Genomic DNA, 25,809 nt, shown 5'->3' with positions numbered 1-25,809 from the left:
GGAGAACCCCCTTCCGATCCCAAAACACAGTCACCATAACCTTTTCTCCCGACTGCGTTTGTTTGAATTATTTTGATGGTGGTGAACCGGAAGATGCGATTGACAAGATTGTTGTTTTGTTTCGGGGGTGTAATGAAACACCCACATTTCATCTCCCGTTACTATAGGGTCCAACAACTTCTCCTTGTTGCCTGCCCCCTCACACTGTTGAAGAAACTTGCGAGCACGTTGCGTGCCGTGGGAAGCTTCAGGAATGCGTTCAACAAGTTCACAGACAATGACCCTCCAATCTTTGAGCAGCTCATTGTTGATCTTGTGGACAATCACATCTGAAACCGGCAGTCTTCCACTCCGTTCTTTATCGTGAACTTCTGTGTGACCCTCAGCAAAAGCCCTGCACCACTAGTGGACTTGCTGAATGGTCATGTATTCTTCACCTTAAACCTTAGTCAGTTGCCGATGAATCTCCATGGGTGGTAACTTCCTTGTGTGGAGAAACCAGATTACTGCACGAACCTCGCACTTGGCGGGAGCGATGATCAACACTTTCATCTCTGATGGCTGCCAAGCCAACACACTGAGTGATGTAGTGAATTGCAGACGGGTGGGCTCAAGAGTGGGGGGACAACTGCACAAGGCACTGTTCTCGGATTTAGCCTAGCACCTTCCCTCGAGGTTGTAGCTCATTGGGAACCTTACTTTTGGTACAACGCTCGTAATACACGATCATTTCTCAAAAGACAGTGCACAGTTTGCATTTCCTCTGCATTACTTGATGATGTTCAACTGTCGCATTTTACTGTGACTGCTCACTGTCCATGTGACAACCGAGCACGAGTGCCTGTCCTCACCTAGTCACCTCTTGTACAGTCCTGTTCTACAGCATTAATAATGCAGAACAGCCAAATTTCAATGCTTTTCATTTATGATACTTTTTGTGATATGAAAATTCTTTGTGTGAATCCTTAGTAGTAATTTTCTCACGAACTTGATGAAGTCTAATGAAAGCAGTGGCACTGATATACATTTTATTCAGTATACTCACATAGTTGAATCAGTACCATGCTCCTTATGGTTTTAAGTAGAGATACGATGATACTGAGTTGAAAGCTTTCTCGAAGTTGTCAGTACCAGACAACTTTGTAATTCATACTCATTACTCCATCTTATAATGCCATTCACAGTTCACAAATGGTGTGCTGTGCTATCCATTTCTAAAGGCTGCTTGTTCCTTTGTATGATTATAATCCAGTATTTTTTCTAAGCAATTCATGATAATTTTAGTGAATATCTTGCACATTATGGAGATGAGACAGTGGTTTGTAACTTTTTTTCTAAGCTGTCTCTTTTCTTGTGGAGTATAATTATAGTACTGTTCCAATTTTGAGGACTTGTCTTCCTCTGTAGACATTCTTCAAAGCATACGGCAAGTTATGTCTGCGTTACTTTAATCATTTCTACTGAATAACCATCACCTCCAGACAATTATCAATTATTTGTGAAAAATATGGGCAAAAGTGTCATGGACTATATGCTTGCTTATGCAAGGGAACTTCAAAACGCTAGCGTGAACAGCTATTACAGGCACAATAAGCTTGATGACCAACAAGTGACATTATTGACTTATTTCTGTGCCTGTGTGTAGATCCATTTTATTTCATGATGTTATATTTATTGGCAACTACACAAAATAAGTCAAGAATTGCAAAACTGCATTCAGATATTACTAAAGGAAACAAATAACCATATCTCCTGGTCCACTCTGTCACTCCATCATGTTCCACATGCAACACCCCTACCCTTGTCTGGCATACTCACTGATAACCACATTCCCATTCCTTCTGCTTGCTGCTTTTCTTCCAACCATCCTCTTCACCTCTCCCTCACCACCTTCTTTCTCCTCTCACCAACTCTCTCCAACACAGCCCCTCTTCCATCACAAGATGCAAAGGCAGTACAATTTAGTCAGCCAGGACATAGTGTATATATGTTTTGTATGTGTGTTTTGTGCCTGTTAGCATTGAAGTAGTACACTGTTAAAAAGCTTAGCAACATCTTTAGTCTTATTTCTCTGCTTATAGATGGCTCAACACCTCCACAGTATGGTGAATTGTTATCTTCACTCCTTCCAATCTTTGTATTCCATCTAGGTTTTTCCACTGTCATATTTAACCTGTGTTCAAAAAGGCCCAGTTTCCTTTGGCATAATTAAAAAGTTAAGAGCTTTAAACTACTTCAACTCCCAGGTATGCATGAAAATTTGTCTATCAAATGGAATGAGAAGCACATTACAAATGTGGGTGCAATTTTTTTCTTCCTATGGTAATCTAGTATAACAACAGAACAGTGGCTCACAGAAATCATAAAAGTTTAGATCAATTAGCTGATAAATTTTTTTCAGCTGTAACCCTTTATTAAAACACTTAACGAGTATCATTCAAATCCCATCAAATAAAAAGATCTTGCTCAACAGTTGTAATGTAGATGATCACAGACCAAACATTATACACTCCCTTAAGAAAGCACACAGCTCAATGTGGAGTACTACAGATGGTTCAAATGGCTCTGAGCACTATGGGACTCAACTGCTGAGGTCATTAGTCCCCTAGAACTTAGAACTAGTTAAACCTAACTAACCTAAGGACATCACAAACATCCATGCCCGAGGCAGGATTCGAACCTGCGACCGTAGCGGTCTTGCGGTTCCAGACTGCAGCGCCTTTAACCGCACGGCCACTTCGGCCGGCACTACAGATGGTGTACAACTCTATCACTCAGTGAAGTAGTATGCATGTGCCAGTCAGTTGTATGAAACCAGAACAGCTATTCTGTTGGGACATGGTGAAAACCTCACTATGAATGAACTGTTCAACTTGTTTGTGTTTCAATGCAAACCGTGTAGTGTGCCTTCACTGAATGGTGTATCACTAAGTCATGCAACTCCACATAAGAACAGTGGTTGTATAAAAAACAGGGAAGAGCGTCACACCTTGTCAATAACAACTGGTTTCAAATTCAACAGGAATTGTAGGTGTCCCAGAATGTAAGTCTAATTCAACTAGGTTCTGAAAAAACAATGCTAAGGGACAAGCAACAGACATTTGTAGTCTGATACCTCACAAAAGGCAATTGCTCACAGTGGCACATAAAGCTGAATGTCCTCAATTGGCCAATCAACACAGAAACTGGATGAGTCGTGGTTTTGCCTCTTTTCCAACAACTCAAGATGTATCGTACACCCACATACCAATGAGACATTTAACCTACAGAGTAAGGAGCCTTGTGATTCGGACCAGAGTTGGTTCTGTGATGTTTGCGAGGTGTTGTCTAGTTCCACGTGAAATATTCCTGATCATTTGTGTAACCAGTTACTCACTATTCCACCTGTCTAATGTACGTGCAATATTGTATATGCTTTGGCCTTTCTTCTTTTATTATACAGATATGTAGAAAATTCAACACAGCTCACTTTTGTTAGCAACACAGAAGAACTACCCAGTTTAGTTATTGTTAATTCTTTTATGTGTTCAATGATGACATGTTGTCTGTTGTAGCTGCTTTTATTCTGTTGTCATGATTATTTTGTATAATCACAATTACTGGTTCTGTTATGTTGTATGAAATTAATACGCAATTGGCCGTATACATATAATGGCTTCATCAATCTAGTGATGATATAGTTTCATGTAATCAATGGCATGTGTTCTCTTCCACTGCAAATAACTGTAACAAGTTTAGCACAGCTTGCTTGTAATTTTATAAGGAACGTATGACAAAAACCACCAGTTTGGTTGCTTTAGCTCTTTTACGTTTTCAATGCCAGTGCATCTTGTTAGTCATGACTTATAATTGTTCTGTGAGATCATAATTACCACTCCTGATATATTTTACATAATTACTTTGGAATTTTCTTTTATAATTATTCACTTACTGTCATACGTTTTGAATGACAATGCAGTCTGGTGTAAGTAGTCACCTACTCCCTTTTTAGTGTACATAACTCTGTTTTTAACATTTGTTCATAGCTATTTATAATTAATTGTTTAGTGACTTTTTACTCTTCAACATCAGTTCTGAACTTAATGTTCTGCCACTGCTTGCAACAATTGTGATAAAAAATCAACTATCACACTCAACAGAGGCCAAGTACTGTATTCACATGTTTACCTCCCTTCTGGAGCGGGCCTGTCTGTACAGTTTACTGTACGTAGCATGCTATGCCTGCTCGCAATACTTCTGGCAGGTGATTACTGTTTCTGGGTATGATCTTTAACATTACATATGACAACCACACCATTTACATCATGATTAGCATAACTCAGTGAAGATTTGATATAAGATTGTTATCATTGTAAGTTGCTTATTTTATTCATTATGATGCTACCAGCGTTAGCATAACTTCTATTCTGTTTAACTGCAGGCAATCTGAAGATATTCTACGAACAAAACTGGTTGCAGGACAATAAATATGTAATTATACTACTGAGGTGGTTTTCATTGATCATTGTATTAATTTTCATGGGGTCAAATTGAGGAGCAAATCTCCACATCCATGGAATGTTTAAGTACATGAAAGTAACATCATAAAAGTTAGTCAGAGATAAAATAAAATTTACATAAATCCTATGCAGACAACGAGATGTTGAGTATATAACAGCATATAGAACAATGTATCACTGGAAATTGCTTTATTTTTTTTTCAAAGAATTCTCCAGGAGAATAAAAGAAGTGAGGCATAAATAAATTCTTAAATTTCGATTTAAAAGAGCGTGGACCATTGCTAAAATTTTTGTGGTAGCTTATTGCAAATGGATGCGACAAAACACTGCACACCTTTCTGGACAAGAGTTGACGAGATGCAATCCAAATGCAGATTGGATTTCCACATAGAATTAACCAAGTACAAGCAGTTAATTCTTGAGAGCAAGCTTATATTGTTAACAACAGATGACATTAAAACAAATACGTATTCAGAGGCCAACGTCAGAATTCCCAGCCTCCTCAACAGGGGTTGACAAAGAGGTTTGCGAACATATGCCACATACTGCTCGAACTGCCCATTTCTGAGCGAAAAACAACCTTTGTCAGTGGGAAGAGTTACATAATAATATAATGCCCTATGTTATAAGTGAATGAAAATAAGCAAAGAAAACTAATTTTCGTGTTGGCCTATCACATTTTATTTTACCTCTGACTAACTTTTATGATGTTACTTTCATGTACTTAAACATTCCATGGATGTGGAGATTTGCAGATAATGTTTTAATGATAGATATAGCAGCATTCTTTTTGTGAACAAGATCTTGAACATGGCGCTTTCCATGAAAGCTTACCATCTATTTGAATATCAAGGAATTTTCACTGTTCGGACTCACTAATCATTTACACATTCTGTGTCACCAAAATATCAGTTCTGGTTAAAACTGTAAAAACTAAGTCTTATGGTGATTTAGCATCTATCTACAAGCTATGAACTTAGCTATACTCATTACTGCAGAGAATGTTCTCTTCTTGTCTGCTTACAAAGTAATAGAGGAACCAATTGTGACCTACTACTCTTTTCCATAATGGTCCAACTTCTACAGTATTATTTTGTGTCACAATAAAATGTCTTAGTTCAATAAAAGAAGATGCCTAGTGTTCGCAACTTGTTTAATCCACCGTGTGTGTCACAGAGCAAAGAGAATATAACATTTCCAGTTTCAATGCCACTTCTAAAACCAAACTGTATTTTTGGAAGGAGGCAGTGTCGAACAAAATACGAAATAAATAAATATATATATATATATAATAGAGGGAAACGAGTGTATACCTGTCCTTTTTTCCCCCTAAGGTAAGTCTTTCCGCTCCCGGGATTGGAATGACTCCTTACCCTCTCCCTTAAAACCCATATCCTTTTGTCTTTCCTTCTCCTTCCCTCTTTCCTGACGAGGCAACCATTGGTTGCGAAAGCTAGAATTTTGTGTGTATGTTTGTGTTTGTTTGTGTGTCTGTCGACCTGCCAGCGCTTTTGTTTGGTAAGTTATATATATATATATATATATATATATATATATATATATATATATATATATATATATATATATATATATATATATATATATTTCCAGTAAACATGGGCTCTAAAATGCATACCTTAAGAGCTAGGAGCATTTGTTCAGAAGAAGAGATGTGTTTCATTGTAGTCAAAATGAAAAAGTGCTCATAACTGTTACGGTTTACATTTTACAGTCGATGTTTACTGAACACTTCTTTCTTGTTTTGGTCCATACTACCACCTCTCAAAATATGGAAAGCAAAAAGCTTGCAGAAGTAATCTGTTTTGCAATATTGAAGATGACAAACTGCTTATATCTCTTAAGGCATCCATTTTAAAGCCCATGTTTCGTAAACATTCCTGTCATATCCCTGAATATTGACCATTTCTCAAAGGAAATCCTGTAAATACAGCCTTTTCAATAACTTTAACAAATGTCAATGGAATAGAAATAAGTCTAAGACTACCTACAATATCCCTTTCTCTCAAAATAAATAATAATAATAATAATAGTAATAATAATAATAATAATAATAATAATAATAATAATAAACATGATTTCACTATCAAGTACTTTCATTGTTCAGTAAACTGCATTCCCACAGGAAAAAATACAAATGTGGCTGATTACTAAGCTAACATATGCAGCACAGAGCTGTAGTACTCTGCTAGATATCCGATCATATCCAGAAAGTCCATAGAGTGTGTTCTATGTATGTGACAGAAGTGACCAACAGCGCGCAACACCTGGACACACATCATTCCTGCTACACGCAGCAGTATCAGGCTATATGCATGGGTATCCCGAAACAATGGCGCACATAAACTGTAAAATGTTGTAGATCGAGAATAAGGCAACAAAATTAGCTTTACTCAAGAAAATAAGGGGAAAAAGAGCACTGTGCATGAAACTTATGAAGGGAGGCATGTTCATGGAGAATTCCATCATTTATATCATCAACTATGAAGATCACCAACTATATTCTTTGAATATATGAGGTGAACACAGGTACATATGATATCTCATCAATGAATTAAATATGAGTGTTTCCTATGTGACCACAAACTTTCAGCAGGCATGAAGTACAGAAGAAAGCTTGTCCATAACAAGTACAGAAGACTAGTATCGAGGTGCCTGTGGTTTAGTGGTAATCTCTTAGGCTAGTAATCTGGATCATTATGGGTCCTACGTTCACACCCGGCTACTTCTTATATTTTAGCTGACTCAGTTACAGTCCTATCACCTGTTGTGTGTACTAAGTTTTATCCATACTCTTTCAGGATATATATGCAGACAAGGGAAAAAAATTCCTGGATCTTTCCTGGAGTTCCCATTTAAAAACACACTTTTCCCAGGGTGAACATATAATTTTTACCAGGTCAAAGTACATTTTTTCCATGTTAAGCAACAATATACTGCCTCTTGGAGACGTAAAACTAATCAACCCTTTGAATGGTAAAGGTTTTGTACACCGGCATGGATCTACCTGACAATTTAGGAAATGAAACCCAGAAAAAACAACACATTTTGGAAAGATATTTGATGCATGGCAACATTTAACACTGCACATATTTGAAAGTATTAATGCAAATTCAATCAACTACAACACGTTACCTATTGAATCACTGAATGAGATCGCACTGCATGTTGTAATTTTGTCAGCCGATCATAGCTTATGTCACGTGATCTTGCCAGACAATACCATCGATATTCGGAGCATAGGATAAATGATGTAGTCGGCCAATAGCAACTACAATGCTAAGTAGCACCAACACACAAACAGGAAAAGTTAATGGTTTAAATTAATATACATACAGTGTAGCCACAAGAAAAGTTAACCTTCCACATATAACATTCCTGTCAAAAATTTTTTTGCTGTATTTTTACTTTTTATTTCCCCTCCCCTCCCTCCCCCCAGAGGATGTCACTGAGCAGGATCCTAAGAGCACAGCTTAAATTGCCGCAGCTGAATATTTCTGACAGGCATGATTATAAATTTCACTGCTGTGCACCGAACTTTTCATGGGTTATCTGACTGAATACACATTCCGTTGAGCACTTTGACTTTTTCATAGAAAAGCCAATTATGTGTGAAATTGCTCAAGAATTCACCTCATACTTTTTTTTGAAGGATACATACACTTTCTGTCATTCATAATTGCATAGTTTGTAATCTATGAAAGAACTAAAATAAATATGAAAACCTAACCTTGAAGCTTGTTCTTTTGGTGCGTGTTCCCCTTTAAGATATATCAAACACAAATGTGCTAGTAAAATTTTAAACAATGGCATAAATGGCACATGGAAGCCTTTCTGACAGTTAAAAATCACAGACCACTGTATCTTTTTATGTGCAAAATAGCTAGGCCTTGAAGAGATGAATGTTTTGACACTTCAGTTACACAGTTAGCAGCAGCAGTTGTTCATGAAATATTTCTATTTTCCCTCAAGTCATTAAATTAACGTAATTACCTTGATTACTCTCAAGTAACTGAACATTTGTTTAGTTTTCCATTCTTTCTTTTTTTATTTATTTGCAGAACGAGACCTCACATTGGTCAATTTGATATCCATTTGTCCATTTCACACTCTTTGTTTGGATATGAAAACTCACACAAAGCCCATTGCGTAATTTACAGGAAGACTCGTTTCTGTTCCATTCAAACAATTGACCAATAAGTCTTGAGTTTTAATCATACAATAAAATACATGCCTCTTTGTGTGTTATCATTTTGATATCTTGAACTCTTTATGAAATATGATTATTTTTACAACCACACAGTTCCCTGTGTGCAGTGACAGAAATGGATGTGACCCGACCTGACCCGTCTGTCACATTTAAAATCCAAAATCTTGAGAATTAAGACAGATGTTGTTCTGTTCTCAACTTCAAACACAATTTTGATATGTTGGCTGCATTTCATATGCACAAATGTATGATCTAAAGAGAACCACATGCAAATTCTATGCAATGCATTTTCACCTCTGCCAACTCCTCAAAAATTTTATGCAATTATTTACTTAGTTATATGCAGTGTAGTTACTAAGATGATAATGAAAAGAAATACAGTCCTTTATTGAGGGAAGATATCAGGCTGTAAAATGTGAAAGAATTAATTTTATTCACCACATATTTTTCTTAAAATATAATAAGTATTTCATTGCAGCCAATGTGCCTGTTCCAGTGCTTCGCTGAGAAGAGTCACAGATGTTGCTGTCACTGTCACACATGATGCAGTGATAAAATTCAAACAGCCGAATTCAAACATTCCCAGTTACAGTGGACGACAAGCATTGTCACGAGCATCACTAACCTAGGACACTTCTGCAACTACACCTGAGGTCACCTTTTGTCACCTGTAGTAGTTGTGCAGAGTTGGTCACTTCTGTAAGATGCAGCCTCAGTATTCAGTGTTTAATTATTGATCCAGCCTCCCCATTGTCACCATCATTGGGGTGTATTTAAGACAACAGTCTTGGACAGCCATTTCTAAGAGAGTTGAATGATTCCCTCTAAAACTTAACTTTTTATTTAATTCACTAGCTAATTCAGAAACTGATTTGCTTAACATGAAACAAATTTGACTTACATGGAAGCAAATATAAGGGCCATTCAAATCAAACCTGGTCACTAGTGTAAAGTAATAGTAAAGATTTTATTAACTCAAAAATATAGTTATACACAGTACACATACTCAAAAATAGTCACCAAAACTGTTGCCACATTTACACCATTGCTACACTAGCAGGTCGATTCCATCCTTGAAGAAGCTAGTATGCTGCTATCGGATCCAGGCCTGGACCAGTCACACACTTCATCGTCCGTTGTGAATTGATGTCCACGAATAGCTCGTATTAGAGGTCCAAACGCATGAAAGTCACATGGTGAAAGATCAGGACTGTATGGTGGATGCTCCAGCATTTCCCACCAAAACTGCTGCAATGTTGTCTTAACCGCATTGGCCGTGTATGAGCGGGCATTAACACGCAGGAGGATAACGCCACTGGACAATGTGATTGTTTGGACTTAATGGCTTGTCTAAGGTTCTGTAAAGTGGCTTGATGACAATGGGCATTGATGGTGGTTCCCCGTTCCAGGAACTTGAAAAGCAGTTGGCCCTTGGCTCCTATGGTAAAAAAAGGAGGACATCATGACCTCACCAGAACTGGTGTGCACGGCCTCCGATTTCTTTGGAGGTGGTGAAGTCACATGTTTCCTCTGCTTGCTCTGATACTTGCTATCCGGTTCAAAATGGTGACACCATATCCTGTGACAATATGCAACAGAAAGCCGTATTCCTCCTCATGCTAATATTGCAGATGACTCAAAGACAGCGCCATTAGAGTATTGCTCTGTTTGGCGGTCAGTTGGTGGGGAACCCACTGTACACAGATTTTTCAAAAGTTCAAGTGTTGATGCATTATGGTGTGGGCGGTGTCCACGCTAATACCCAGTAACCGATGGATCTCGTCCACGGTGATTCTGCAGTTGTCCAAGCCTAAAGCATTCATTTCTGCAATCATTCCCGGTGTGATGATACGATGAGCCTGTCCAGGACAAGCATTGTCTTCCAGTGACTTGCACCCCTCAAGGAATCATTTGCACCATTCCACAACACTTGAACGACTCAGACTGTACTCACCGTATACAGCCTTCATCCGCCGATACAGTTCATGGCCTGCAGCTCCCTCTGCCACCAAAAATTGAATCAAATGATAATTAAATCAAGGCCCTAAGCTGCCGACAGGCATTGATATACATCAATGGGGACAGTTGAAAATGTGTGTCCCGATCGGGACTCGAACCCAGGATCTCCTGCTTACTTGGCAGATGCTCTATCCATCTGAGCCACCGAGGATAGTGCGACTGCAGGGATTTATCTCTTGCACACTCCCCGTGAGACCCACATTCTCAACTTAATGTCCACACACTACATTTGTAGTGCCCCTGCCTATTACACTCATTACTCGCGGCAGACCATCTTACCGAGTCCCGAACTCTTACGAGAATCAAGTGTGTGGACATTAAGTTGGGAATGTGGGTCTCAAGGGGAGCGTGCAAGGGATGAATCCCTGCAGTCACACTATTCTCTGTGTCCCTGGTGGCTTAGACGGATAGAGCGTCTGCCATGTAAGCAGGAGGTCCCGGGTTCGAGTCCCGGTCGGGGCACAATTTTTCAACTGTCCCTGTTGATGTATATCAATGCCTGTCAGTAGCTTAGGGTCTTGATTTAATTATCATTTCATTCTAGAGAGCTGCACAGTCACCAATGGTATCTGTTCTTTTGGACATGCCCGAAAGAACAGATACCATCTTCATAAAATCGAATCACTCCTCGTTGTTCCTGCTTACTCATCTGCATGGACGATAACTTGTGTGACCACCTTCTCTTCGGTGTGAAACCACACTGGTGCTATGCAACATCAAACAGCGCGCACAAGTCAGTCTCTCTACCAAAAGATGGAGCTACCACATCCGAAGTTATGTGGTGCCACCTTACGCATAAGGCGAAGGAAAACACATTGACCAGGTTTCATTTGAATGAACCTCATAATTTGGCATAAACTACTTTGAATTATTTCTGTCAATTGGAGCCATGACAGGAAAATAAGTAATCTGAAATAACCATTACACTAGGCATCAGCTTCCGCAAATGTCTTTGGCAGAATACTCACCAGTACTGGAAGAACGTGACAAGGAGATTAGATGGCTGTGTTGTGATGAGATCGCCATTAGTGTTTGGGTCAGCAGCAGGGGCCGTTTGATTGTAGCCCAGAGTGTTGCTCGGCGATGGTGGGGCACTTGTCTCAGTCTGGGAGTGTGCAAGTGTTGTTATGAAGTTACGGTTCAGGTGCACAGCTTCGTATAGCGCCACCAGCACTGCATTATTTGCTCTAAACACATATTGTGTACAGTAAAAATATTAAGAAGGCAACATAAACCTACAAAACAGACAGATACATTACAGTAAGTGAACATTTTCTTTCAAAGGTGACAACTACACACACAATATCACACAATAAACAGCACATACTGCATTAAACTCACTCTTACTTGATTGTTTATGTTTCATCAGAACTCATGCTGATTTACTTTTGCACATATACTTTGCTCGAATTCTGTTTTCTTCCTTAGTTATTGTATCACAAATTCCTTGTTAAATTCATACTCCTTGGTTTTAAAAAGAAAACAAATTGCACTTACGGGGAACAATTACTGCCAAAACAACAATGGAAAATAGGTGTGTGTGTGTGTGTGTGTGTGTGTGTGTGTGTGTGTGTGTGTGTGTGTGTGTGGTGGTTGGGGGGGGGGGGGGGGGAGGCATAAGTGTGCCTTTGCAACACTCGTTATTCATCCTGGAATTTACATTCTCATGAAATGCTGATACTATTGTTTCACTGTATACTTCAATATCTATGGGAGTATGACAAAAGCTCTCACTTAATAAAAGGCAAACTTCACAGAATGTTGCACAAGTTTTTGACAAAGTGCATCAACTTAAACTAGAGTAATAGGGTTAAACTGATACAAAAAAATTGAAAATTATGTAAGATTTCATTTAGCATAAATGTCATCTACGAACTTCAATCACACTGCGAACTGGCACCACAAAGTTTAGTAGAAAGACTACTCATAAAAACTGTGATATACATGATCACTTTACACGAGAAAACAAAAATTTACATATAACCCAAATCAACACATCTCTGTGCCAAAAAGCTACTTTCCACATGTGAGTTAAACTTTGTAACAAACTTCCTGAAAACATAAAAGCTATTACTGAGGCCAAAACCTTTGGAAAATCTCTAAAGTCATATTTACAGCATAACTGCTTTTAATCCATTGAAAAATTTATGATGTATGTCATATAATACTTAATGTATAAGGTGTTTTATTGCAATCTTAAATCCGTACACTGTGCACCCATAGTTGAGCTGTGAATGCACGAAAGCCCTATAAAACTAGAGCAGATGCACCCTGACTGCTCTCCAAGATCTGTGGCTAAGGCCCTTTAATATATTCAGTGCTTTCAGGATTCTGGCTTTTAGGTGTCTCAGTTGTGGCAACCACAATTAACAGTAAAAAATGAGGCCCAGAAACATTACTGAGTCACTAAAATGTAGGATGGTGTACCTCATCTGCAAGACAGGTAAATTAAAAATACGAGAACGATTAAAATGCACACACATTAACTCATCTCCAGAAAATAGGAAACTTGTCTTTGCACCAACTCCTATAACCTCTCCAATGTAAGTTGCAAATGACAGCTTGCTGTTGCAACACTGGAGGAGGAACAGAAAACAGCAAAATCGTCCACAAATAAGGAGCACTGTAAAGGACTCCGTACCTTAGATGCCAGACTGTTTATGTCTTTGGTAAAGTGGGCAACACTTAAAATACTGCCCTGAGGAACACAATTCTTCTGCTCAGAACGATCTGACAGCATATCACCAACTCGGGTCCTAAAAAACCGCTGAAAGGAAAAGATCACTTGAAGATGGGGGGTGGTGATGAATGCAGTTGTGAGAGAGTGTCTCCAAATAATATCATATGCCTCACTGATACCAAAGAATATGCCAATACAGTGACGTTTACACAGGAAACCCTCCTGAATAGCCATCTCTAGCAGTATCAGGTTGTCAACAGTGGAACGAAATCTCTAGAAACCGCACTGAAAGTAGCTAAGGAGTTCCCTGGTCTCTAACAACCAGACCAGACAAAGGTTAACCATTCCCTCTAGGGTCTTCCCTACACAGCTTGTTAAGGTGATACTCCAATAACTAGTAGGACATGTGCGGTCCTTTCCTGGGTTGAGGAGAAGTATCAAAAGTGTCTCTCTCCACAAGTTGGGGAATTTACCTGTCTACCATATAAGATTAAAACATTCGAGGAGTATTTCATTTGATGCTGCTGGCAAATGTCAAAGCATGCAGTACCAGATTTGGTCACGGCGGGTGCAGTATCATGAGTCTCAGGCAGAGCCGATTCCAGCTCCGACAAGGAGAAAGGGTAGTTGTAAGCCTCAGAATTGTTGGATCTGAAGTCCAATTGCCCCCCCCCCCCCCCCCCCTCCTCTACAGTCGCACAGTAGTGACAAAACTTTGGATCCTGACTGGCAGTGGCAGTAGTTTGTGCAAAACTCTCTGCCAGCATCGATGTCTCAGATGCTGTTTGGAGACGTCTCTGTTTCAGCACTGCTGCTATTGGTAAACGCTTGCTTTTATCAGAAATCCTGCTGATGGGTTCCCATACTTTCATAGAACAAGTGGAACAGTTGACAAAATCCAGGAAACACTTGTCATGCCCTTTTCTTGCTCTCCTTAATTATGCATTGAGCCTTGGCTCTTGGTTGAGTCCAAATGAAGTGGTCCAGTAAAAATTAAGTTGGTTGCTTGACCATTTTTAAATATTTTAATTTTTTATGTGTGATTACCCTATAATTGAGAAGTACAAAACAGTTTTTTCTTTTTAATTTTAACTGTCACCTTTACTGAATGGCGGACATTTTTGTTTGTAAGTGCGTGACGATGTTTCATTTTAGAGACGTTGGCAAAAATATTAATATCTCTGCACTGGGTTAAATTACAACATTGTCTATTACACAAAATACCCTAAATTCAAAAATAACCAGTCAAAATGACCTCCAAAGTTTGGTATCCAAATTTTCAAAAATCCACTTTTTAGGCCCAAAAATAACAAACAAGGAGTGATTTACGAGAGTATATTTTTTCCTATAATTAGATATCATACACTACTAGCCTCATATAGAGCAAGAACTCTTACAAATGTTTCCTTAATTTTTCATGACTTTTTGAAACTTGAAAATTTTCATTTTTTGTAAAGTTTGGGGTTAGTTATCTCAGGTGGGACTGAATATAAAAATATGATTTTTGCACAGTTTGTACACCTATATGATAGCAACATACTGTAAAAATTTCAACATTGATATCTGACTGTGAACAAAGATACGAGTTTTTGAAAATGAGGAGATAATTCACATTACTCTACAACTGATCTTACGGCTGTTGCCTATTCATGTGTGATATTGGCGGGATATAATCAATTATTATTGAAGTAAGGTACTGAACTATATACAAAAAGTGGAAACATCACTGAAATTAACATTTATATTACTTTGACATATGTGAAATAAAAATTTTCAATTAACATCCTTCGAAATTTGACTGTTCCTAAACCTGGTGGTGAATGTTAAGGACTCTTATTTCCTCAGACAGTTTCTGCGATGTAGTGTAAGACCTCCCAGTGGCTGTGGTAAGTTCAAGCACTGCAATAATAATGGCGTGCGACGAGGGCCTCCCGTCAGGTAGACCGCTCGCTGGTGCAAGCCTTTCGATTTGACGCCACTTCGGCGACTTGCACGTTGATGGGGATGAAATGATGATGAGTAGGACAACACAACACCCAGTCCCTGTGCGGAGAACACCTCCGACCCAGCCGGGAATCGAACCCGTGCCCTTAGGATTGACAGCCTGTTGTGCTGACCACTCAGCTACCGGGGGCGGACATTCAAGCACTGAAAGGTTCCTTAAAACATTTTTCATTGGTATCCAAAATTTGTCACTAGTAAATTTCTTGAATGATGTTCTTGGGCCAGCAGGGTGGTAAAAATGCACAAATACATCATTGTTTTCCAAACTTATTCTTTCAATCTCTGCAAGCCACCACTGTCCATCATACACGCATGCCACTATGTCATTCAACGTTAAAGACAGAGATGTAATTTTACTGACACAAGGATCCTCATAAATTTCAGTTTCTGATGTTACATAGCACTGAACTAAGTTTTCTGCAATGCCAAGGAATTTGTGGAAATGTCTTGATCCTTTTATTGCTATGCAATTTTCAAATTTGGTTTGAAGTGTTGTTTTCATATGCAAAACCACTTCTTCTTTCTTGATCAGAACATAGGTAATGCCTTTAATATTATCCTTGCAAAAGACATACATGTACTGTACTGTGAGAATTTGGTCTGAAGTTGGTCTTTGTAGGCTGGCTTTACTTACTTCACGTTTTGTTGTACCTCCTACTCCATCACATGCATTTTTACCATGGCAAGATGCAAAAAAGTGCCATTCAGCCTCTAACCCAAAGTCTACTTTGTGGTTGCACAGACTTGAAAAATTCTTTTTGTTCTTATACTGACTACCGCTTCCATCTGAAAAGTATATCAGCTTCTCAACCTTGGGAAAATTTTCTTTTATGTAATTTATTACATGTACAGCCACAGTGCTGTGCTCCAAGTAGTCGATTAGAATCCAAATTGAAGAACTGCAAACTTCATCTTTCTCATTTTTAAAGTAGGAATAAATGGATGCACTGTTGCCTGGTCACTGACCCAGTGGTACCCTTGTATTGCATCCTGAATCACAAATGTAAAATTTTCTGCAAAATCATCTAGCACTATGCATTCAGTTTCATGAAGTTGTGTGGTTTTTTTTTTTTTCCCCCCTTCAAAAACTTATTCTGGATTTTAGAAACATCGTGGTGACTTTTGAGTTTTTGTAAGTTATCAATTAAAGATTCCAAGCACTCTTCCTGAGATTTAACCACTGTTATCATTTCTGCCCTGTCAGTTGTGACTCACTGTTTGAAGGTAATACTGTCTGGCATTTCCTCATCATATTCGTGAAATAATTCAATAACAATTTCCTTACCAGGGCATTTATTAAACAAACTCATCATGCAGTCATAACTGTTAGTGTCACAGACCATTAAATCTAGTAACTCTTTGTAGTTAATATCACTGTGTTTTGCACCCGCAATCATCAGTTTGACATTTTGATGATATAAACAGACACATACAGAGTGTGCGACAATAAACCTAAACGTAAATGGGCATTTTTATTAGCATAGAACAAAAGTGAAAGCTCCTATTGCTTAATATTTCATTATTAAAAATAAATAAACTGAATGAATATTGGGTGATAGTGTTAACTAAATATATGTCACAATTAAATTTTATTACAATGAAACAATAAACCATTTAAATAGGCAACATCCATAAGTTCAATTGTAGAGTAATGTGAATTATTTCCTTGTTTTCAAAAATTCATATCTTTGTTCACAGTCAGATATCAATGTTGAAATATTTACAGTATGTTTCTATCATATTAGTGTACAAACTGTGCAAAAATCATATTTTTATATTCAGTCCCACCTGAGATAACCAACCCCAAACTTTACAAAAAAATGAAAATTTTCAAATTTCCAAAATTCATGAAAAATTAAGGAAACATTTGTAAGTGTTCTTGCTTTATATGAGGCTAGTAGTGTATGACATCTAACTATAGGAAAAAAATATACTCTCACAAATCACTCCTTGTTTGTTATTTATGAGCCTAAAAAGCGGATTTTTGAAAATTTGGATACCAAACTTTGGAGGTCATTTTGACTGGTTATTTTTGAATTTAGGGTAATTTGTGTAATAGACAATGTTTTAGAGGACACTTTTCTGAAAACAATCATGTCAACTGCAATGTTGTAACTTAACCTAGTGCAGAGATATTCAAATTTTTGGTAATGTCTCCAGACTGAAAAACTGTTGCGCGCCTACAAGTAAAAATGGCCGCCATCCAGTAAAGGTGCAAGATAAATTATTTTTAAAAACTGTTTTGAACTTCTCAAATATAGGGCAATCACATATAAAAAATTAAAATATTTAAAAATGGTCAAGCAACCATCACTGGACCACTTCATATGGATTGACCCTCCTGCGACTGGAAAGGCTATGAGGCTGTCAGCTGTAGGGTGGCATTTAAATTGGCGAAGAGCCGCATGCCTGTCCCGGATCGCTGAATGGCACTCTTCTGTCTGCCAGGACCTGAGGACATTGGGATGAATAAGTCAGGGGCATGGTGGATCACTTGTGTGATATGGTCCATCCATTCCTAGACGCTGTTATGATGTTCAAACACAGCCAGCTGGCTGAATGGCGTCCAGTTAGCCCTGCTGACCATCCATGTTGGTGGCTTCTCTTGAGGTAGTGCTCCATCTAGTAGGTGAATGCACATTTGGAAGTGGTCACTGGAATGAAGGCCACCAAGGACTTCCAACTGAACAGAATCTGAGGGGGCTGGAGAACAGAAAGAGAGGTGGATGGCTGACAATGGCCCATCAGCAGTGCAGAAATGATTGTGAGTTACTGTGTTGAGGAAGTACAGCTCATCAGACGTGTCGGAGGCACTCCAAAATTTGATGCCAAGCCCAAGTAGGGGTCGAGCCTCACAAGAGATGATGGACATTGAAGGCTCCCAGTAGGAGAAATGGTTGCGGGGAGTTGTTCCACAAGATATACAAGAGCTTCAGAGTCTGGCAGAGATAGATACAGTGAGCAAACAGTGATCTTCAACACTCATGAATTTCGACAGCAACAGTTTACAGGGGCTCTGTCCCAGCCAGGTCATCCTTTCGATGAAGGGTATTAGCCCTTTAGGACAGGGGTGTAAGTGGCTTTAAAACGTGTTTCTTGTAAACACAGGCACAGGGGATGTTCCTGCACTAGCAGTTTCAGTTCTACCACGTGTGTCCTGAACCCATTAATGTTCCACTGTAATATGGGTGCCACCTATTACAGGCATTGCACTTTCACTCTGTCTTTCCGCTAGGGGAGTCCACAATGGGTGGGGGCTCAGTCCTGCGGCGAGATGATTCCCTCAGTCCAACACCAAGCTCCATTAGTTCTACCAGAGTTAAAAAAGACATCAGCTACACTGACTGGCATGAAAAATGCAACACTCAATAAATGTTGTGTGACTGTTTATTTAATCAAAGTGAAGCACTTCAACCATTTTTTTAAATGGAGTACATTACTGGCACTGCTTTGCGAACAAACTATGAAGTGTTGATTGTTTATTGCACTAGCCTTAATTGTTTCCTGCACAACCTGGAAAACACATCACTGAATGTAAGCGAATAATGTTTTCCCACTCTTGTAACACTTATTTTTGTACCCAGAATTGTCCCCCTTTCAATCAAACATGTTTGTAGGATCTTTCTGTGATTGTCGTAATCAGCTTTCTAGAGTAAACATGCCGTTAAGCCCTGAACAAGATGCAAAAGCTGTTGCTTTGGTGGAAGATGGCCACAACTTGCATTATGTTGCAGAAGTGTTGAGAACTACACTTTCCACAATTTCTGGAACTGTATGAAGGCACTGGGAACCTGGAGGTTTTGCAAGGAGACCAGGTATGGGCCTGGGCAGAGCAACATCAGAGAGGGATGACTGCTTCTTACAATTCAAGTTCTCCTCAACCACCACACAACTCCTATTGAAGCACGAAATCGACTCCACCAGGTTCAAGGGGTCAATGTCAGTGAGAGAACTGTTTGAAGAAGACTGGAAGAAACCAATCTTCAGTCCAGAAGACCTGCTAAAGGTCTGGAACTCACTAGCAACCATTGCATAGCTCAACAACATTTCACAAGGGAACATCTTGGCTGGACAATACAACAATGGGCTCAAGTGTTGTTCGCCGATGAGTTGCAATTTGGCCTCCAATCACCTGATGGAAGTAAGAGGGTCCACGGAAGGCCAGGAGAAAGGTACTCCCCTTGCACATTCTCATCCAGATCGCCTTTTCATGTTGGTTCTGTGATGGTCTGTGCAGGAATCAATACAGTTGCAAGGATGGATCTAGTCTTTGTGGAGCACGGGAGCATTGTGGCACACTGGTATGTGGAGGAAATCCTCCTGGAGCATGTTGTTCCTTTTGCTCCATTTACTGGTGATGATTTTACACTAATGTACAACGATGCATGCCCACATGTTGCAAGATTTGTGCAAGGGTTCTAGGATGAACAGGGATTCATGCTATGGGTTGGCCTGCTCGAAACCCTGATCTGAATCCTACTGACCACATTTGGGACTGACTGCCTGGGGAGAAAAGCCTGTCAGCACCATCCAGAGACCCTACAGGACATATGGAATGCCCTACTGGAAGAATGGGATATGATTCATCCACAGGACATTACCACATTAATCAGGAACATGTCTGAAAGGTAGAATGCCGCCATTGGTGCAAGAGGTGGCAATACACACTTCTGATGATGCGAACACAGGTCTCTTCAATCATCTCCGAGGTCTGTGAAGTAAACTGTGAAGTGTATAACATCAAAACAGACACGCATTACCTTTACGAGCTTACTAAAAATTTCCTTGAAGTGTGCATCTCTGGCTTAAATTGTTAAATTTTGTTTATAATTGTCTTTAGTTATTCATTGTAGAACACTTAAATGGGACTGTACCCCAACATTCCATCATAAGACAGTGGATTAGTGTCATAAAAGTGACACAAATTTAAAATAAATTTCAGTTTTTGTAAGAAATCGAAGCCTTTTTCATGCCGGTCTGGGTAGTATGATGTCGACATCATCGGTAATGCTTGGCCTTTGATTTTTTGTCCTAGGTAGGCTTTGGAATCACAACCACAGCAGTGGTAGAGGCAACGCTGCACAGTGGACCTGACTGAATCTTAGTGGGACCAGGGAGCTCCGCAATGTTAGCGATCACAGACTTTTCCAATTTTTTGGGAGGAAGTGTAAGCTGTGAAGTAACTGCAGCAGCAGAAGTACAATGACAAACACAGGTACTAGTGCTGACACTAGCTACCTCAGTTTGTGTAGCAGCATCACTTTTCTGTACTGGTTGTTTAGCAACTGAAGCAAAGGAAGTAGCAAATGTCAGGGGCTGCAAGGACTTATAAATCATCTTGGACTCACCTTACGGGAGCTGTCATGTGGTTTTAATCTCCCGTACCTTCTGTTCTTCAAACAAGTCACAGCAGTCCCTACTCCAAACAGGGTGAGCCCCAGAGCAATTCACACACTTTGGAGGAGATGAACATCCAATTCCTTTGTGGGCAGCCTTACCACATTTTCCACAAATGGCTTCTCTTTACATCCAAGAGTGGTGTGCCCAAACTGCTGGCATTTAAAACAGAGCATTGGGTTGGAGACATAGGGTCACATGGTTAAGCAAAGAAAACCTGCCTTAATATGTTCTGTGAGTTTTCTGCTACTAAAAGTGAGGATGAACAAGTTGGATGTAATCAGATCGCCTTCCATCCTTTTCATTATATTCTGCACATCCACAATGCCTCCTAAGGCCATTCAGCAATTAGGTATTCTTTGGGGATGTCCACCAGGTCTCCCTATGTCACAACACCTTTACTATAGAGTAATGTGGTGTGGAGCTCAGTCTCAATGCCATATTCCCCAAGGATTTTGGCCTTTTGAAGGTTTGTCTCTTGTTGGGATCTTGACGTCTCTACCAAGTGTCCTGTTTCATAACCACTTAAATGACTTTAACATACCTGCAATCCCCTTTACATCCTTTTGAATGTAAAAATGTAGACTCGTCATTTCTGAAAGTATCTGTATGGAGTGTAGCCATGTGTGGAAGTGAAACATGGACGATAAATAGTTTGGACAAGAAGAGAATAAAAGCTTTCGAAATATGGTGCTGTAGAAGAATGATGAAGATTAGATGTGTAGATCACATACCCTAATGAGGAGGTATTGAATAGAATTGTGGAGAAGAGAAATTTGTGGCACAACTTGACTAGAAAAAGGGATTGGTTGGTAGGTCATGTTCTGAGGCATCAAGGGACCACCAATTCAGTATTGGAGGGCAGCGTGGAGAGTAAAATTCACAGAGGGGGACCAAGAGATGAATACACTAAGCAGATTCAGAAGGATGTAGGTTGCAGTAAGTACTGGGAAATGAAGCAACTTGCACAGGATACATTAGTGTGGAGAGCTGCATCAAACCAATCTCTGGACTGAAGACCACAACAACAATATGAACAACATGTAGCAAGGTGACACTGTCAAAACTTCTTTTTTTTTTTTTTTTTTTTTTTTTGAAAATAATAGAAACTCACTCTGGTCAGCAGCATGCATTCTGTTACTAAACACACTAGAATTCTTGACTATCCCTGAATCTGGAAGATTGGCTACATGGGCTCTCTTATTGGACTGGGTGTTAGTACTTACCAGTGATCCACCCATTCAACCGGGAGGTGGAAGAGAAAACTTTGCAGGATCCATCTCAGTCCCACAAGCAGCTAGGGAAATAAAAGTCCACTTAGGCAGAGCCCCGCATGCCTATGTAAGCCTTATACAACTGAGGTACGGCAGGTTCCACAGAGATTGCCCGCTAACGACTGTTCCACCTCAATACCCACGCATCTCATCAGCATGTGGTACAACTTGAGACTGAGAGTTTCCTTATAGAGGTTTTTATCATCCTCACAATCCAGACATTCAAGCCAAGATCCTCATTCCCTGTGACTCACAATATTCCACTGTTGCGCCTTACAGTGGTCACTGAAGCATGCCCAGAGGTTATGGTGACAGGGAACTGGAAGCACTTATCAGTCCCCAGCTCAGAAACCCGGGGTCGCCACACCCATACTCAGCAGATGGGAAAACTAACACGATGTGGTAAAAAATAGCACCAAACCTGGCAAAATATAGCATCAAAATTGGCAAAAACCATGTTCAAGATTATAAAAAAGGCCAGTGAATATGGTAAAAAGAGATAAAAAATGGCAGAAAATAATACCAAATTTGGTAAACAAAGTTTGCCATATTTGGCACAAAAAAATCACCAAAATTTGCAAAACAATAGCACCAAAGTTTGAAAAAAAATAACACTGAAATTGGAAAAAGATAACATGGAAGAGGAAAAAATAACATCAAAATAGACAACAAAACAGCACTGAATTTTACAAAAATAACACCAAAATTGGCAAAAAATTACACTGAAACACACAAAAATAAACACTGAATTTGGCCATAAAACACGACAATTTTTTCCTGTCCTACTAATCTACCTTTCGAATATCAGCAAGTGTGTGTGAAGCTTCAGTTGCCCATATGAAAAAATGGTTCAATACCAATGATTCCTTGCCTCGCACTGTATGAGAAACTGTTACCACAAAAAAAAAAAAAAAAAAAAAAAAAAAAAAAAAAAAAAAAAATATTGTACCAAAATCACCTTAGCTATGGACATGTGTAATCAGATAAATAGCTAATGAGAGATCCAGATTAATGTTGAGGTCTATAACAAAAGAAGCAATACAGTTCTAGGGGAGATGGGAAGAGGAATTCTGCCTTATGCATGACACCTTTTTTCTGTTTTGTGTTTTGTTTCGCCCAGACATATTTCAACACAATTTGTGCTATCTCCAGTAGGTTCTGTTAAAGAAAAAGAACCCACTGAAGACAGCACAAAATGTGCTGAAACATGCCTGGGTGAAACAAAACAGAAAAAAGGTGTCTTGCATAAGGTGAAATTCCTCTTCCCATTTCTAGCAAGAACGGACATAACAAGAACTGCAACACCACAAGATGATTGATACAGTTCCAATTTGAAACTTTCATTAACTTGCTAAGATTATATTTGTTTTAGTGTGTTTACTGGCAAACATCATAAGAGGAGAAAAACTAATAAGTTTTTGACTACCCAATTTTTGCAGTCTTACACAGTTGAGCACAACTAAATAACAGAGTAAGGAGACAGGAGGTAGCCAGCATAAACAAAAATGAAATGCATATAGAAAAACATCTACATTATTAGGTCGTGTGTCAGAATCGCAATTTTGGATTATACCTATTGGTAGTTGCCATTCTACTAATCTCTTTTCATCCCCATCAAGAATTTCTACGATGTAACTTGACCCTTTTGAAGGATACTTACACTGTGTACATTAAGCATAGACTGGATCTTTTCTTTTGTGTACACGTTAACAGATTATCACAGTCTTCCCTTTTAAACAAATCAGTAGCTGTGTAGCTTACATCAAATTGCAGAGTTTGTATCTTATTGTTCTATAATTTGAGCTTACCTGATTTGCTGCGTTCTTACACCCCCCTCTTCAGAAACAAACATATTTCCAACAATATTAGTGATAGATGAAAGCCAGCTACCAGACTGAGTTTCTGCATGCTGTGCTTGGAATTGTCTGCAGAAGTCCGTTAAGCATGCTGTTATGACCTGTACAAAAATTGCAGGCCTTCAACAATATGCCCGAAAAAGAAGCAATAACTATATCATTATTATTTAATAAATGGAATATGATTACAGAACTAAATAATGAAACCTGCTGATATTCTTTGGAATAAAAGTGAATTACTGTGAGCCACACAGTGGCTTCTTCTTCTTCTTCTTACTGTTATTATTACATTATTAGCATTATCATTATTACTACAATTTCAAAAAAGAGTAAACAATGATTATGATATGGAATTACATGCACCCACCAAAGCTGACAACGATGAAAGATAGAGAATTTAAGGGGGATAATAATGCTATGTGGTGGGAAGGAAATGACATGAAACTGAAAATTATTGGAGACTTTGGACGTGGGGAAAGAAATCACAGGAGATAAAGCTGAGACAAGTTGTGTTAGGTTTCCACTAGTTGTAACTAACGTCATCTTGCAAAGTCACAACAATAAAATGTCTACTTGGAAGAAACCAGAAGACACTATAGAAGTTTGTTTCACAACAATGTCAGGAAGAGAGATATGAACCACATAATGAACTAGGATGAACAACAACATGGAAATACTAATTTCAATCAGGAACTAGCAGTGACGAATGGTTCAAATGGCTCTGAGAACTATGGGACTTAACATCTATGGTCATCAGTCCCCTAGAACTTAGAACTACTTAAACCTAACTAACCTAAGGACATCACACAACACCCAGCCATCACGAGGCAGAGAAAATCCCTGACCCCGCCGGGAATCGAACCCGGGAACCCGGGCGCGGGAAGCGGGAACGCTACCGCACGACCACGAGATGCGGGCTAGCAGTGACAAATGGGGGTTGAAATTCAGAAGATATAAACAGAGACACTGTGTAAACCTAGAACCAGTGTGTAACTCATGTGGTGAAAAAGAAGATAATGAGAATTAAAATGGAGGAAAAAACAAACATGACAGTGCAAGTGAAATACTGACAAATTAAAGAAGATTTACTTGAAGTTGAAAATCTCTGAGACAACAAATATTGCAATAACCAAATTAAGCAGTGAAATGGCAAAATGGAAGTTGATTTTCTTTTTAGTCACTAAGTAATGGCATATTTTCATATATAGGGGGTGATCAAAGAGTTTCCTTTCGAAGGTGGTACAGTCCAGAATCAGTATGCCAAACAGGCAAAATCACTGTGAGCACTGAGCCAATCATTCCACTGAAGCACCAGGTTGAAGAAGCCTATTAGGTAAAACATTGTGTCCTGCTGCATGAGGAAGTCTCTAACTGCCTGCTGCACATCCTTATCAGACAGGAAATGTTGAATGTACAAGGCCTTTTTTAGGGAACCGAAAGAGCAATAATCACATGGGGAGAGATCAGGACTCTAGGGCGGGTGCTTGGGTATCTCCCACTTGAGTTGGTGTAACTTCTGAATAACTCTTGGATTGAATGACATATTGTGCTGAACTGCGGTCAGCACAGAACTTGGCGCGCCATTCCACAACAGCAGTTTTTGACAGACATGTTGCCACACACACAGTCTTCATTTTTCAATGGATTGCCCCCCCCCCCCCCAAAAAAAAAATTAACAGCACTCTGGTCCTATTGGGATGCATTTGATAATAGTCTCATCACAGTTCAAGTTTCCACATTTACCGTGCACACATCAGCATGACATGAATTCCATGCTAATCCCTTACTTACATGTTGGTACTTATATACCTGTATCATGGTCGCGCTATGTTACATATATGCTGCAGCAACA

The 25,809-nt window shown here is 39.2% G+C and overlaps 1 protein-coding gene and 1 non-coding gene across 3 annotated transcripts in view; one reads left to right on the top strand and one right to left on the bottom strand.

Annotated features, from left to right (window-relative positions):
- Window positions 1–25,809, bottom strand: part of LOC124794976 (armadillo-like helical domain-containing protein 3) — a 109,780-nt gene that overhangs the window by 57,069 nt on the left and 26,902 nt on the right. For both annotated transcript variants that reach the window (XM_047258709.1, XM_047258710.1), the window contains exons 8-9: window positions 23,910–24,058; window positions 11,715–11,933 (exon numbers count right to left, since the gene is read on the bottom strand). In XM_047258709.1, the coding sequence (XP_047114665.1) occupies window positions 11,715–11,933; window positions 23,910–24,058 (368 nt within the window). The remainder of the gene's footprint in view (window positions 1–11,714; window positions 11,934–23,909; window positions 24,059–25,809) is intronic.
- Trnat-ugu lies at window positions 11,135–11,208 on the top strand. The gene has a single exon. It is a non-coding gene; the product is annotated as a tRNA-Thr (tRNA).

This window comes from Schistocerca piceifrons, chromosome 4, assembly GCF_021461385.2.
Source record: "Schistocerca piceifrons isolate TAMUIC-IGC-003096 chromosome 4, iqSchPice1.1, whole genome shotgun sequence".
Classification (NCBI taxonomy): domain Eukaryota; kingdom Metazoa; phylum Arthropoda; class Insecta; order Orthoptera; family Acrididae; genus Schistocerca; species Schistocerca piceifrons.
This window is presented reverse-complemented; position numbering and strand designations above follow the sequence as displayed.